Source organism: Talpa europaea (assembly GCF_964194135.1).
Source record: "Talpa europaea genome assembly, chromosome: 3".
In the NCBI taxonomy this organism is placed as follows: domain Eukaryota; kingdom Metazoa; phylum Chordata; class Mammalia; order Eulipotyphla; family Talpidae; genus Talpa; species Talpa europaea.
This window is the reverse complement of record NC_140069.1, coordinates 104739408-104756615: the sequence shown is the minus strand read 5'-3', so window position 1 is coordinate 104756615 and position 17208 is coordinate 104739408. Positions and strand designations below refer to the sequence as shown.

Below are 17208 nucleotides of genomic sequence, written 5' to 3'. Positions count from 1 at the left end.
GTTAACAGAGGGAGAGGTGGCAGCAAGGGGTGGCAGGGGTCCAACCGACTGTGGCTTTGGGTTGATTGGTACTTTGGTATTTTGGTATATCGGTATACCAATACTGGTATATTTATACTTTGGTGGGCGTGGTGTGGTCACATACACTTGAAAAGGTGTGAATGTGTACTCCTAAAACATATGCAGTGTTATTAATTAATGTCACTTATATAATTGGGGTTAGTGGGGGTGGATTCTCCTACTCCAGAAGTTTGAATTATCCCAATTATAATCTTAAAAAAGCAAAAGCACAACACAAAGACATCCACTGAAAAGCTAAATGACCACTTATAAAATTAGTCTCTACTCTATATCTTTCCACATTTATCACTGGAGGAATCCCCACATGCTGTCAACTTTTTTTTTTTTTAATTTTTTATTGAAAAACCATTGATTTGCATCACTTTACTACTCTGTATCTATAGGGTCTCCCCATTCAGGTGTAGTCACCATAGCACATCACTCACCAAAGCACTTGTAGGCCTCCACCATAGTCCACTGTTCTCTCTCCCCACCATGTTCTCGTCCCTGCCCACTACTCCTCTGGATACCTCTGTTCAATTGTCAGCTTTCAAGATTGGTTTTAAAGTTTGTCTTCTCCGATCCTTTGTTTGGATTCTCTGTATTCTACATATAATCCTTCTGGCTAATTTTGCTTAGCATAATCACTTCCAGCTCCATCCGTTGCTACAAATGGCATGAGTTTATCTTTTCTGATCACTGAGTAGTATTCCATTGTACATATATATGGGTTCATCTCTCACTGACTATAGAAACTGTTGCAAATATACCATAAACTGGCTGCAGAGAGAAACTACAAATCTTGCAACTGAGGCAAGATAATACAGTTAAAGTGCCATTAGGGAACCACTCTTGTCACTTGCATGGACAGGGACCAGTGAAAAGAGGGCAGTCAGTCCAGGTAACAATGAAGAGAAGAGTGACAAGGATCATGAACATAGTAAATGTTTCTGAAGAAAATTATCTGAATTCGAAAGGATTCACAAAGATCCCCTAACACCTAAGGGGAGAAATCAAATATTGTACAAAAATGGATGATGTAAGAAAATACATAAACTTAATTTAAAAATAAATAAAGCATGTATTAAGGAGGGAGGTACCCTAAGAAAATGGAGGATTTCTTGGAATATTTTTTCCTAAAAAGGACTCTCTTTGTAAAAGGTGATTTTAGCATCAAATTAGAGCATGTATCATCATGCTAGAAGCAAAACAAAAGCACCATGTAATTCTTTCATGGTTGAATTGAAGAATCAGCATACTAATTGTAGGTATAACATAAATTTTAGCAAATATATGATAAAACATATTGCTAATTTTACTAATTTTTCAAACACCTCTTTTGCTTCCCCAATGAAAACAATGAAATGTTGGTGCCAGTTTCAATAGCTCCTGATACCAATTAGTCTCAAATCTTCTATACTTCAATCTGTTCTGAAACTTACTTTTTTTTTTCTTTTTTAAGATTTATTTATTTATTTATACAAGCACTGGGTACAGTCAGATGCACAGGAGGGTGAGAGAATTCACCAGAGCCAGAGCGGGGAACAGAACAGGAAGAGTGACAAAATACACTGCTGAGGAGAGCAGGGGGCGTGGCAGGAGAGGTCTGTCACGCCACGTGGGACCCTCGCTGGTGGCAGGGGATTGAACCAGTGCTGCAGAGGCTGCGGGCAGCTTCACAGCCCAGTGCTCAACCGCTGCACCACCAAGGGAGGCCCCTGTTCTGAAACTTTCTATCTTGATGCACAACTCTCTTTTAATAATAGCAATATTGCCATTTACTGTTATCTTTATAACAAGTATTCGGCAAAGGGAAATTTTACACTTTCCTTTTTTAAAAATTACTTGTCTGATCTTATAGTTTTACTCTTTAAACTCTAGAATCCTTTTGTTAAGTTCTCACCAGAAAATTTGAGATATGACATTAGTGTTTATAATTATTCATAGGAGCTTACATTTAGTGAGAATTTGCTATGTGTCTGGCACTCTACGTATTTTCTCTGTACTGCTATATTTAATTTAGCCAACATTCTATAATAAAGTAACATTATCATTCCTATTTGTAGTTGATAAAGCAGAGAAATAGATAAGCTAGGAAACATGTGCTATATCATACAACTGGACAAGAGCCAACCTAGCTCTGGAAACCATGTACTTCTGATGTCAAATTGACTTCACAAAAGTATTTTCCTACCTTGGTACTCACTCTCTAATTTTTAATAGATAAAATATATTCTGTGTAGGAAAAATAGGTCCAGAAGGCAGCACAGCAAAGCACCAACAGAATGAAATGGTAACCTACTGAATGGGAGAAAATAATTGCAAAGCATATATCTGTTAATGAGTTAGTATCTAGAATATATAAGAACTCATACAATTCAGTAGCAAAAATAAGTATTCAAAAAAAATTTTTTTAAAGATTTATTTATTTATTTATTTATTTATTTATTTATTTATGCAAGCACTGGGTACAGTCAGAAGCGTGGGAGGGTGAGAGAATTCACCAGAGCCAGAGCAGGGAACAGAACAGGTAGACCGAAGATATACACTGCTGAGTTGGAGCAGTGGAGAGCTCTGCGGGCCCTGTGGGACCCTCGCACTGCAGCCTGGGATCAAATTGGCGCTGCAGAGGCTGCGGGCTGTGCAGCCCAGCGCTCAACTGCTGCGCCACCAGGGGAGGCCCTATTCTAATTTTTGAAAAAGCATAAGAAAAGTAGAATAAATAAAAACAAATCTGAAAAAAAAAGAAAAGGAGACAGAATTTTAACTATCAGATGGAACTTTGGGAAAATGGAGGCAATCTGAGAAAAGACTCAAATAGTAAGAGAATTCTTTAGAAAATTATTAACCTTTTAAAATATTACAATAAACTCAATCAAAAAATAAATAAAAATTTCAAAATTAAATTTTCAAAAAATGGGTGTAAGATCTGACATACATTTTTTTCCAAAGAGATATAGATAGCCAACAGGTATGTGAGATGTTCAACATCACTTGTTATCAGAAAAACAAAAATGAAAACCACAATTATCACTTCATGTCTATTACAATGGTAATTATTAAAAAGATAAGAACAAGTGTTAGCAAGGAGAAAAGGAAACCTTTGTGCAGTGTTGGCAGAAATGTAAATTAATGCAGTCATTATGGAAAACAGTGAAGAAGTCTCTTAAAACATTAAAACTAGAACTACCATATGATCAATCAATTCCACCTCTGAGTATTTATCTGAAGAAAATGAAAATACTGACCCACAAGGTATAGGGAGCTCCAACTTCATGGTAGCATTATTTATAATAGCCAAGTTTAGAAACAATCTAAGTGTCCAACAGTAGATGGATAAAGAAAACATGATTTTACACACACACACACACACACACACACACCATTCCATATACAATGCAATAGTATGCATTCTTAAAAATAGAATTAAATCTTGCCATTTATAACACATAGATGGACCTCAGTAGCATTATGCTAAGTGAAATAAGTTAGACAAAGAAAGGCAAATATTATATGATCTCACCTATATGTGAACTTTATAAACAAAACAAGCTTACAGATACAGAGAACAGATTGTTGGCTGCCAGAGGCAGGGTGTAGAGTTTGAGAGAAATTTTTTAAAAAAGAAAAGATTTTTTTTCCTGAGGCTTTTCCTATATTGAATGTGTCTAAATATCCCTAATTCATGACTTCACACTTAGGAAAATTCAAATAAAATTTAAAACTAAAACTAAATTCTATATGAAAGTCTATATGAAATAATAATAAATAATAAAATAAATGATTATATGAAAGTCACCATCAAATGTCTTATTAAGCATCTAAGTGAAATCCCAGAGCTAAATTTACAATCTGTTGATATGAGTCATTTGGAAATAGCCTCAAAATAACATCAAAGTCTTAAGATGAAAGGTTATGAACTCAAGTTAAAAATACTTGAAAGTGGGACTTTCAAATATATCTCCCAAAAGAATAAAAAAGATACCTTCTTCAGATTTAAAATCTCTACTTTCTTCTACCCAGTTAAAGATGTACAAAATACTAATTCTTGGGTGGTCTATACCACATTGAAAGTAGGTTTTTTAAACAGCATAACTATGAAAATATTCATCTTATTTATCAAACGTTTTTTACTTCCTTTTTGCCCCCACTTTGGCTTCTGTTTGGTCAAAGAATCTGGTGGTGGCGAAGAAAATACAACTGAAGCTATGGTTCATTATGACTTCTGACACATTTGATAGCATTTAGAGTATAATCACTTGAAGCATTTGACCAGCCTGGATTGTCTCTAAGCTCTTTCCCTTGTCCATCTTGTTCTGTCTGCCCAGTTATGAGGTCCACACCTTTGCTCTCTAAAGTTCCATTGGTTGGGCCACCACTGACCCAGTCCACCAAGTGGGCAAAGCATCACCTAGATGGCATGACATTTGAAACACCATAAAGAGGTGATCAAAGCCCCAGTCTTCAGGAGGTTAAAAATTATTCATCTCCAAATATCACAAGTTAGGCCCACCCGCAATGCATTAAGTTTTGCATATGTGTTTGAGAGATTCGAGTCTTAGCTGTGAGTAGGCCCACTAAAAAATTGTCCTAGACAGTGAGATCATAACAGGAAGCCTCTGGCAATCTAAGGCAAATTTCTGAAATATCACAAGAGGAAGCAGGCAACCAATCTGTGTGATAACGCATTCAGATTATTCAAAACCACTACTCTGGTGGGCCCTCTGTGACTCTTGCTCTAAGGGGAGAATGCAACAGCTCGGATTAGAAAACAGACATTTAATGAAAGTGGATTCCTTAGAAGTAAAATCCCCCAGAAAAATGATGTCAGCTACATATAAGAGAAATGTTAAGTTTGATGGTCCTGCAATAAAAGAACCCACCCAGAAAAATTAGCCTAAACCTGACAGTCAGAAGGTTTTGATAAAGGCAAGCAGGAGAAATGTGAGGCAAAGAAATCCATAAGGTAATTCCCAGTGGAAAAGCTTTTCAAACTCTGGATGCCAGGGAGGATGCTGTCATCATGGCCTTTACTGGAGCTAAGAAAGGGCACATCCAATGTGCCGGACTCATAAAGTTATGAGGCTAGAAAGGACCAAGGGTTTTTTATTCTGAGATGTTTATCCATCTGCAGTTTAATAGGGAACATGGTAAAATTACACACACTCCCGCCTTTTAATATCAACCACCAAGTCACTTCATCTTCCTAGGCCTTGGTTACCTCAGCTGTTAAGTGAGGGAGACGAACTAGATGATTTCTGAGTTCCTGCCCAGCTATTTAAAAAGGTTCATGTCTGTGAAATATGTTGAAATGTTATGCGTTCAGGAATCCACTCCTTTCTACCAGGCCACTTTACCTTCACATATTCTGAAATAATTGTTACAGTTAAACTAATACTAAATTGTACAATTACTGGCTTGAAGCAGTTAGTCATATTTTTTTCTTATAATCTCTGTGATAATCATATCATGTCATGCAGACAATAACATTTAAGCACAAAACAAATATAAGGTGAACTATTTCACAGATTCCTCATAGTAAAGAAAAAAAAAAAGATGTGAAACTATTCTGCTCCTTTCCTTCCAACAGCTAGACCAATTTCAGTGAAAAGAAGGCCAGATCAAGAATAGCTTCCACAGGAACAAGCTCTAGCCAGAAATGCATTTGTACCATTGTGGTCTGTATTATCTAGAGGGAGGCACAGCAGGTGAAGAAATCTGGATTCTAGACCCAAACCTTCCAGTAACCATGTAACTGAGCAAGATATCTAGTCTTTCCTGACTTCATTTTCTACTTGTAAAACAGCAATACTTCTATGTCTCTTCTAGCTCTACAAGATGCTAAATCCAGAAATAAGTGGTGAAAAGAGCTGATTTCTAGGGAAGAAAGCTATTATTGGCAATAACGAAACATGTTAGTGACAAAAAGCACCGAGAATTTTTAAAAGTTCAGTATCATGAATAGACCAAGCCATGTGGGAGGGAAAGACCCTCAACCAGAGTCACAAAGTGGGGCATTAGTAAGTAAAAATAAGCGATCAGGACTGTGACACTGTGACAGAAAAGCACAGATGTGCACAGCTGCAATCTTCACAGTGGAATGGACTGCAATCTTCACAGCTAGGCTAGGAATGAGAGGCACACTTTGGTTCAGAGACTCCTGGTTTGTGAACAAACACATTTTCCATCTTTCATTTCTTCTTCCTGCCATCTCTTCCTCCTTTTCTCTGTTCCTTCTCTTCCCTACATTTAAAATTTTGCATCAAGGGCTTATACAGACACAGTCACCGAGTTGCTTCCAAGTCTAGTTAATTTTGAAAAATGATTGACATTCCATTGATTAAGCGAGCAGCTCTTCTCTCGAGGTGTGCACATGGACTCCTAAATGGCTATTCCTAATGAGGACTCCATGGGATGGTGGAGAGAAGGTGGGGCTGCTGTGGCTTGAACTGACAGATACACCAGCTAATCAGAGAGCTCATTTTCTTTTTAAGTTTTCTCTTTTATATGCATGTCCTTCTCCCTCAAGTCTTCTTCATTTTGCTAACAAGCAAGGAGGGAGGGAGAGTCACATACTGAATACAGACTAAGGTGAATATTTTTCATTTATAATCTCATCAAGCTTAAATATTTATTTCTTTATGAAAATAATCCTTTAATAGTGGACAGAAGACAGACAAATAGAGATTGAAGGTCCAGTTAGAAATGTGGCAACAACAGCATGATGAAGAGGCCCAAAATAAAGACAACATTGTTAGAACTGTTACTATCTGGAAAGGCATTTCCTTTCCAAAAGCCATATTAGAAATGCTCTTGGTGGCACAGACACAGCTGGTCCCAGCAGTGAGAGAGGCCTAGCTCAAAGAGGTGCTAACACAGAGGCAGCAGTTATAGGGCCTGGTCCGTAGAGCAAGTGACAGGGCCTGGTCCCCACTGCCTGAAGCTCTTGGAACAGCAAAGTAGCCTCCTGCTGTGAAAGCACCAATGCAGTAGCAGTATCTGGGCAAGGTTATGGGTCTCCTCCATACCTGGCCACTTCCTGAAGCTAGACCAATAGTTACTAAGATGGAGACAGAAGAAGTTCCTAGCTTCACTATCAAGAAGAGCAACTAGCACTGAACTGGAGGGACAGTGGACTAAGAGAACCCTGCAGTTAGGGAGAGGAACTGAGGATCCTTGGGCATCGGGGACCAGTACAGACTTCAACAGAGATGACACTCAAGAGCTTCACATTTCATCAAACAGGAGGTGGGTGGAGAGAAGATCCTGGAGGTTGTGGCCTGAGGTGGGGCACAGACAACAGAGCTGTTAGCTCTCTCTGGGGAGGGAAGGATGGAGGTAGTGTAGAGGCACACACCTTCGAAGAGGACGACACAGTGTGGAGAAGCTTGGCTGCTCCATGGGTCCTCGGGAAAGATATGAGTAGAGCAGATGCTCTAGTCTGAACTCACGTTTCCTCACCCACTAGGACAGGAAAGACTGGAACAATATATTCAAAATGCTCAAAGATAAAAACTGTCAGCCAAGAATATTATATATATCCTAAAAGACTCACTTTCAGATATGAGGGAGAAATAAAGATCTTCCCAGACAAACAAAAGCTGAAGCAGTTTGTCAACATTAGGCCTTCCCTTAAAGAAAAGAAAGCCCATAATAAATTGGAAAAGTAAATATAAAAATAAAATTAAAAAACTAAAGACAAAGTAGCACTAGCATTCCTTCAATATATCAATAATAATCCTAAATGTAAATGCACTGACCTCACCAACAAAAAAAGCACAGAGTGGCTGGTTGATTCAGAAAAACCAAACAAAGCCCAGTTTCTGATATCTCCAAAAGATCTACCTGAGCTCCAAAGATAAACATAAACTCAAAGCAAAAGGTTGAAAAACTATCCTACAAGTAAATAGAGCTCTAAAAAAGAGGCAGCCATTCTTAAATCAGATAAATTTCTAGCTAAAAAAGGTAACAAGAGACAACAAATTAAAAAATCTAGAAAAAAATGAACAAATAATTATAATCATACAACCTTTTAAGACCAATTCAGGAAGCAACAGAAAACCTGAACAGACTAATTAGAAGCATGATGGTCGGTGATTTAAGAAAAATTGTGTGCCACAGCTGCTGCATTGAATAATCTACTTATTTTATCCTCCCTGGTGCCATCATAAAAAGAGATGCTAAGAAGAGGGAAGCTGGACTTGGGAGCTGTTGCCTTAAGAATCCAAGGGCACCACCATTGATAGTTCAGCCCCCCTTATGGTAGGGAGAGCGGACTTGGATGCCCATGGTCATCACTGGCAACTCATGCAGGGGCAAGCGAGGTCTCTTTCCTCCCTGGCCCATAGGGGCCTGCTCATGTCTCCTGACCCCACTTTTTCTTTGTCTCTTCCCCTTATTCTGATGACCACAATGCATACAAATAGCAGAAAGGATGGGACTCATCTGGATTCCATTAGCTGTTTGTATTATGCTGCTTACATTTATGAAATATGGTATCAAGAGATCACACTGAGGAAAAGTTTTATTCATGAAACCATTTTTTATTGATTAGAAGTAAAAAAATGGATCACATATTTAAAGGCAGAGGAACAGAGCCATACCATTCTAGAAAAGTCTAGGAAGCAAATACCCAAAAACATTTATCCAAATGGTTACTCCAAGAGCCTAGGATATCTGAGGGGAAATGTGAAAGCAATTTTCTCACCTATCATCATTTTAATATGAAATGTAAGCCCCAAATACAAAAACAGGCACATTCCATTAATTTGAGTAAAGTACAGTTATGTTTTGGGCGCATGGACAAAGCTCTTACCTGGCATGACCACGGTCTGCGGGGCTGCTGAGTCAGTACTTAAGCAGAGACGTCCACCTTTGGCTAATCTATCGCAGAGCAAGGTGATATGTTTCTTCAGTCGGCTTGTGTCTTTGGGCATGTTCAGTTGGCTGCCGAGGCTCAAAGCCTGTTCCTTTGAACTCTTCGACAGGCAGGTCTTCAAGAGGTGGGAAATAGCAGCATCCACTGTTTCTTCCCAGCCCTGGATGCAAAAGTGAATTTTGAATTTATACAAAGATGATAAATGAACCTCTATAAGTTCACCAGTCAGTTACACAGATTATGAGTTAGTGGATGTCCAAGTGTTAGGGACTTGATAAAAACTGGGTATCTGGAATACTACAGACCAGCTTGGTTTGGTGTCATCTCTTTGAGCTTGAGCAAGTTACTTAATTCCTTTTAGCCTCATCCCCATTCACAAATGGGAATACTAATAGTCTGTACTTCCAAGGGCTGAAGTGATTAATTAGATGGTATGTTAGAGACATTTAGCCCTGTACCAGGTGTAAGTAATTCATAACAATGATCACATCAGCAATAGTTATGTTTAGTGACGTAGAAGGAGAAGTTGCCAGGATTGTAGGTCATTTTATCTTACCTTTTTGCTAAAGGAGAACTGGCTAAGGAGGACCTTCACATCCCTTGGGGGAAAATGCAATGGACAGAAAAACCCTGCTGTCTTAACTAATGGTCCCAAAGTTTTGGGGTTACAGACAGAAACTAGAGGATCTTATTTCGAGAGTGATTTTGTGAAACACAAGAGTCTGCGTCGTTCACTATTTACTGGAAGTCTGGAAGTCCCAAGAATCACAAGGAAGCATGAATGAAATATGGGTGATATTGTCAATGTGACTCCATCGGCACCCAGAGTCCCAAGGGCTTGATAATCAAAGTGAAATTACAAAGGAGGATACTGAATGAATTTATTCTCATGGAATATTAGAGAACAGTCCCAGCCCCTTATATCAGAGGTGAGAAACCTAAGGGGCCCCTAGGAAACTTTACTGTCAACTACTCCATCTTCAAACTTATCAGTCGAGCCACCTGTCAAATATGCAAATCAGATAAGGTTAGTCCTAAATTTGAACTCCTAAAACCTAATGATCAGGCTAGTATATAAGATACTTCCTACTCCAGCTCCTTCTCCACTTTATTCTCTTTCTATCCACCTGCACCTATAGGCCTCTGTACACTCTTGGTTCTTCCATGGCAGTGTCCTTTTAAGCACTCTTTGATGGGCTATCTTCCACCTAATGACTCAGCTCAGACACTTCCATCCAAGGATTGTAGTCATGAATGTTCAGAGATCTCATGCCCTGTTTCTATCACAGCACTTCCACCCTGTGCTTTGGTCACTGAATACACATCTGGTTTCCATGTTCACTGTACTCCTAGCCCTGTGGTTGGTAAATAGAGGGTGGCCAGGACTATGTTTGCTGGACAGAGAGATGGTAAGCTATAGAAACAGAATCTTAGAGTTGTGAGGACTCTGAAGATCCCCAGTCCAGTTTTGTGGGACTTTCCTAGGATTCTTTATACAATAGTCACCATCTACCTAGGCACAACAAACCATCTGCCTTTGCTATCCAAAATTTCTACTTTTGGAAGCAGTTCACTCCTTTCAGGGACATTGTAACCAGAAGAAAGTTATTTCTATACTGACCCAAAATCTGCCCCACTGGCCTTATTCTGCCCTCCAGAGCCAGGAGAATAAATCCAACTTTTCTTTCACATGACAGCCCTTTATGTCTGGTAAGACAGTAATTCTGTACCCTCTTCTCCAGAATAAACATCCCCAGTTCCTTCAGCTCTTCCTTATGTAAACATGGTTTCAAGTTTTCTCTTCATTCTAACCACTTGTCTTTGAATGATCTCCAATTTTAAACACTTAAACATTTATGCAGTTAAGTAGAGAACCCCAAACTGACCCCAAGTCGCCAGGCTGAGCCTGGGAGTGCAAGGAAAGACACAACCCTCTCCTGTTTACTGGGCATTCTCCCTGCCAACCCGGACTCTTGTCTCCTAGCTCTCTTGGCAGCTGCCCCCACACTCTTGAGTCACAATATCTGAACAGATAAGTAAACTCTACATCTTTTCACAAAACCCCATGTATTCCTTCTAGATTTATGCAGTACAATCTTTAGACCAAAGTGCAGGTTCTATATATATTCACTTGAGAACTTCCCAGGGAATTTTTTTTTAAACTATTGACCCACTCTAGATGACATCCACTCCTAGACAAACTAGGAATCAAACTAAAACTTTTAAGTGACCTTGAAAATCCTTTTCAGGAGATGTCAAAAACTGTAAAGACAACTTCCTACCCTGACCACTGAAGAATAATAAACCACTAATTACTACAGAGATATCACTCTACAATGGTCAAAATGGAAGCCAGACAAATGTCTAAAATTGAATTATATTCAATAATATGGGAAGAGGTAAATTAAGACAAAACTGACCCAGATGTCACTGCAGAGGACATATGTTCAAGTTGCTTTTGGAGCCATTGATGAAGATCTCTAGAGAATAAGAAGGGAAAATCCCCTGTAATTTGGCATTTGTGTGCTCTGGATCATTTCAATATTAAATTAGACCCTACTATTTTACACACTATTCATCAAAGCTACTGTTTTCATAAGTAGGTTACAGTAGCATATTAGATAATGTAAGTAGATATGGCACTTAGTTAATATAAAGGTACCACAGAAATTCTTTTCTACTGCCAGCTTGCAGATCAAGTCAAAACCATGTCCTGGTAAGGTATTTGGCAAGGATATTCTTTTAATATCATGAGGCATAATGCCAATATTTCAGAAAGATTTCTACTAAAATACAGGGTTATTATTTGGAGGGCCTGTGTTGTTACTAAAACTCAATCATAATAAAATGAAATGTTTATGAGACAGAAAAAGTCCTTGAAATGACAGCTCTATTAAATAAAAATGTAATGTGATATTCACTGATTGAACATGTTACATACTTACCTGATAAAATATGAAACAAAACTATAAAAATCTAGATTCTCAAGTGTGAGAAGTACTTTAAAAATAAGCGAGTTTAACCACTTTTTGGTATTTGACTTCATCACTTTTATTTATTTTTGGCTTTGGCTTATTTTATTTTTTTAATTATTTTATTTTATATAATTCTTACATCATTTTTCCTTTTTGCACAATGTATGCATTTTCATTTTGGTTATATTCCCCATACAATTCCCCACCTCTCTTATTCTGACCCTAATCCCTCTTCCCCCCACCCCCAAGTGTGTCTCTGGTCTATAGTTGCTTGTTGATTTTGATTTTTACTTTATTACAATTAGTCTTTTTCCAAATTCCTTATTTAGGTTTTCTAAATTCCTGCTATGAGTGAGACCATCTGGTATTTTTCTTTTTCTTTCTGACTTATTTCGCTGAGCATGTTCCCTTCCAGCTCCATCCATGTTGCCACAAATTGCATGAGTTTATCTTTTTGGATTGCTGAGTAATATTCCATTATGTATATATACCACATCTTCTTGATCCATTGATTTCATCACTTTTAAAAGCTCTTAAGTTGATAAGTCTAATGTTCAGTTTTAATGTCTGAACACATATACATACTTAGTCCTTATCCTTTAAGATTGAATATCAATTATACTAACAATTTTGTGTTTTCTACTTGTAAATAAAAGAAGAAAAATTTCAATTTGAGGAAAATAGTGCTAAAAACGTTGAGAAGGGAGGAAAACTGCTCATCATTTGTTCATCAGTAGGGATTGATTAGGGCCTCCCCTGGTGGCGCAGCGGTTGAGCTCTGGGCTTCGAAGCTGCCCACAGCCTCTGCAGCGCCAGCTCGATCCCCGCCCACCGGCGAGAGTCCCACGTGGCGCGCAGACCTCTCCTGCCCCGCCTGCTGCTCCTTTCAACAGTGTATTTCGTCAGTCTGCCTGTTTTATTCCCCGCTCTAATTCTGGTGAATTCTCTCACCCTCCTGCGCTTCTGACTGTACCCAGTGCTTGTATAAATAAATAAATAAATCTTTAAAAAAGAAAAATAAGGATTGATTCAATTTTAGTTCTCAAATCCACAGCCTAACTAACTCTTAAAAGTCCTGGTTAACCCATGTATAGTTTTTAAAAAACCAAAGCAGTATGAAGTTAAATAAACAAATATATGAATAGATCAATCAATAAATTTAAATGTACATGTTATTCTATCTTCTTCATAACCCTGTCAATATTGGAAATAAACTTATTTATTAGGGTTTGTTTTTTTTTTTTTTGTGAGCTTACATTCTCTAGTCTGGTATTGACAATTGGGATTTCCCTTCATCTCCAAGGTCTAGGTTCTAACCCACACTGTAATTTCACTTTTTTCTTAGTCCTTCTACGTAAGCCCCTAGAAGCCTTTCAAAAGGTCACTCACTTCCTGATAGACTAGACTACCTTGCTCTTATCAAATCCCATCCAAGGAACTAGACTTAATGGCTGTGGCCCTACTGCCTGCTGCTTAACTTCTCCAATGCCAACTTGCCTGTTAAATGCACGGCCCAACATGGCTTCCCAGTTCTCTGCTTGTGTGGAGGCTCCATGCTGCTCCAATATGCTTCTGTACCAGCGTGATACCCTGTTCCCTTCAGCCAGTTCTTAAAATTTAAGGCCTTGGCCTCTCCTAGTTTGTTCCTTACCCTGACTAAAATCAGGTGGGCTATGCTTTTTTACCATAGAGGCCACACTCAGTTTCTGACTTCTCTAGCTGCCATGCTTGTTTCCTTTAGTCACTGTGCCTAAATACCTGTACAATTAAGTGGTTTATCAGAAACACAAAGAAGCAGAAAGTTTGACTACGTTTATAAAATCAATGTCCTAGGGTGTCAACCAAAGTAATCAAAGGGAAAAAATATACTGAAGAAGTATTGTCCTGCCACCTCTGAATGAAAACTGTTAAGCTGAAGATAGATGCCCCTAGACTTCTAGATTCTGACTTCAACTCATTTTACCGCAGCGGCCCCTTCACTCTGTAACCCTAGCTAAATCACTTAATTTCTGTGGGGTACAACTGAGATCTCCAGAAAACAGGAATAACACTATTTGTCATGCCAATTTTATATGCATGTGAATGCACTTTGGAGTTTTAAGTGGAAGATAGTATGAAATAAGCAAATATATTCAATCCTACTTTTCATAAAAATCAGCAAATACAAATACACCATTGAAATCCAATATGCAAAGTAACATCTTTAAATTTTTACTCAAAACAAATTATAAATTCCTGAAACCTTATGTTTATAATAGAAACACTACCACATCCTTAACTATAGTAGCATAGGGAAAAACCACAAAATGCATTGGTAGCATTTATTACCAAATGTTAACTCTAAGGAAGAGAGAAAAGGTTTAAAAAGGAGATCTGTCAAAAGAACCAAATGGAGAGTATGTGGCCACTGTCCAGGTTTCAGTTGAGGACAGAAGACTCTCAGAAATGGCTCTTCTTGCATTATCTATTTCAAGGTAAAATAACCTTTACATCATATTCATTTATCTGAAAAATAAACTGTGTTAAAGAGAAATAAATTTCTGGGATAGATGTGAAGGTTTCTCAATGAAAAGTCTTTGTTATTTAGGATGATCTACAAAGCCTGATTGTTATTACTTTGTATTTTATCATATTATACTTAACGAAGATAAACTAAAAATAATCACACAAAAGGGTCATTGTAAACGTAGGGACAAATACAACTTAGTACTTTAGCTGTAAATTTTATGTTTTGGAAGATAAAGAAATTTTTCAGGATTTATCTAAGTTCATATTATTTCCAAAGAATAGACTGCATTCAGTGTGTCTTGCTGAGAGAGCTCCAAATGTTGAGGCTATTTTACCTTTGAAAAAGAAAACAATTCTTGAACCTCAAATAAAATAAAATAATATTAAAGAGAAGCCAAGGTGTAGGGTCTATGAAATATCTTAATGAGTTTTAAATTATATTCAGCACGTATTGTAAAATAAAACTGGGAAAAATCAGCTTTAACTTTCTTACCTATCATGAATAAAATGAAGCATTTCCTGATATCATCCATTTTTATTTTAAACTGAAGTGATTTATTGGACTTTGGGAGTTCTGTATTTCTTTGTGACGATGCAAAAGCTACAAAAATCTAATTTGATGTTCAAACAAATGTAGAAAATGGTACTGGGCTTATCAACATAGCACACTGCTTCTATGTAGATGAAAATAAAAAACCTTGACAAAGAGAGGCCAAAGGACATGCAGAATTTAGTAGCAGTATAAGCAGAAAGCACAGCATACCTGATCCTTTTATTTAAGCTTATGTTTTGCCAAGAAATTTGCATTTGAACAGCACTCCCATTCTGACCTTAATTCTCACATAAAGAAAAACAAAATACACTATCTGGATACCATGAAACCTCATTCTGAATAGCCATATTCAGTTTTAAAACAAAACAAAATATTTATGATGTCCCATATTGACTTAGTATTAAAGTTTGCTTCAGGCTATAAATTCAAGTCACATGTACTGATCATAGGTAACTTAAAGAAACATTAAGACTGGAAAGTTGGTAATAAGATTCCAGGAGAAAGTTGCTCTTGAGGATCACAAATCAGATAATTTGGACCAATTATCCCATCAAGAATAACAAGAAAAAATATATACAAATATTTCTTTGAAGGTATGGGAAAGCTAACAAGATAGTGATTACCAGGTCAAGATCAAGGAAGCCTAGAAGCTATCTGGACTAACACAAGTATTGATCCTTCAGTCATTCACCACTTAACACTATGACTTATGCTTGCTTATGTATTCCCATGTGAGGGGTAGCATGGAGTGGTTCCCACAAATAGTAGTAACAGAATTATGGCAACAGTAGCAAGAAGAGTAAAAACTATTTTGGACCTCTAAAGTGCTAGAAAATGTGCTAAGAATTTTATAAATATTATTCAATTAATTCTTATCATTATACTATGAGGTAAGTGTAATTTTGAACTAATGTAAGACATTTCACCATAAATGGCATGATTATTTAAAATGGGAGCTATAATTGGATTCATGTTCTTGACTAGTATTATAGAATACTTCTTTCCCATTTTATTATGTGAGTCTTTCACTCTATTGCCATTAGATCATCGTAGGCTTCTTCTTTTAGTTATACATATGATGTTAGAAAAAACCATGAGTACTTCTCCCAGAAAATTTATGACCATAATTAACATATTCATAGAACCAAAATTTAAACCAGTTTCTTTATCCAATAATTCATAGATGGATGAGATGTTACTTCATAGTCAAAAACAATGGCCTACTACAATTTGGATGGGTCAAGCTTTTAGAAGAGTCTACAAAAATTTTAAGTACCCCAGACACTACAGAAACAGACATTCTGGAATGACCTTGTCTCTGACATCATGTTCCCAGAAATACAATGAAGGTTAACTTGACTCTGATGAGTCTGAATTATAGATGCTCATTTCAGGGAACCCTATTGAAAATATTTGGAGCAAACACTCTGATACAGAATCAGAAAACATATGGATCACAGATGCCCCAAGTACCCATTATCTGACAGAATCTGGGGAAATCTTTATTGAAGTTAGTGCAAGAGAAGAACCAGGTTAATAAACTAACTACATTTGACTCCTTCCTGACAATGCTGTGTTCTTAACAATCTCAAAGAGTATGGAGTGACCAAACTCAGGGAAAAAATGTCCAAAAATACATGAAACCACTGATTTTTAAGTATAAAGCAGAACAGCATCTGTTCTGCTTTTCTCTCTTCCCTTTAATTAGTTTGGATTTTTAGGACCACCCAGAAGCTTCACTTGTCAATGTGTACCTACCTACTTCTTTCTAGGTCAGGACCACCAATGAATCTGAAGCAGCTACAGAAAGGTCCACATAGAGATTTTTATTTTCCTTCAAATAGGAAAATATCAAGTCTGGAGAAAAAGTATCTAGAATGATACCTGATGTGAATGACCTGTACATCATTCAACTTTAGTGCTATTTTTCATAGTGACCAAGCCAACAACAGCAGTAGAGCAACATAAACCTCAAAGTTGAACATGAATTACTTAAAAAATGGAATGTTTATCTCTATATATTGTTCTTAATTTCAAATGTCTTTCTCCATTTAATAAAGCACTATTTTGAATCCACATATTTATTTAAAAATATTCATTTAGAGAAAATTAGTTCATATATTAAATACTGTGAGGGTTAAAAAAAAAAGTGAATCTGTTATAGATCCTACCCTCAATTACCTTACACTCAAGTGATGAGAATAGATACAAAAGATAGTATAGTATAAGATAGT

The 17208-nt window shown here is 37.2% G+C and overlaps 1 protein-coding gene across 1 annotated transcript in view; it reads right to left on the bottom strand.

Annotated features, from left to right (window-relative positions):
- BBS9 (Bardet-Biedl syndrome 9) overlaps positions 1-17208 on the bottom strand; it is a gene marked incomplete at both ends in the record, with an annotated part of 347147 nt that overhangs the window by 50187 nt on the left and 279752 nt on the right. The window contains one exon of the mRNA XM_084230604.1: positions 8876-9098. Coding sequence (XP_084086730.1) covers positions 8876-9098 — 223 coding nt within the window. The remainder of the gene's footprint in view (positions 1-8875; positions 9099-17208) is intronic.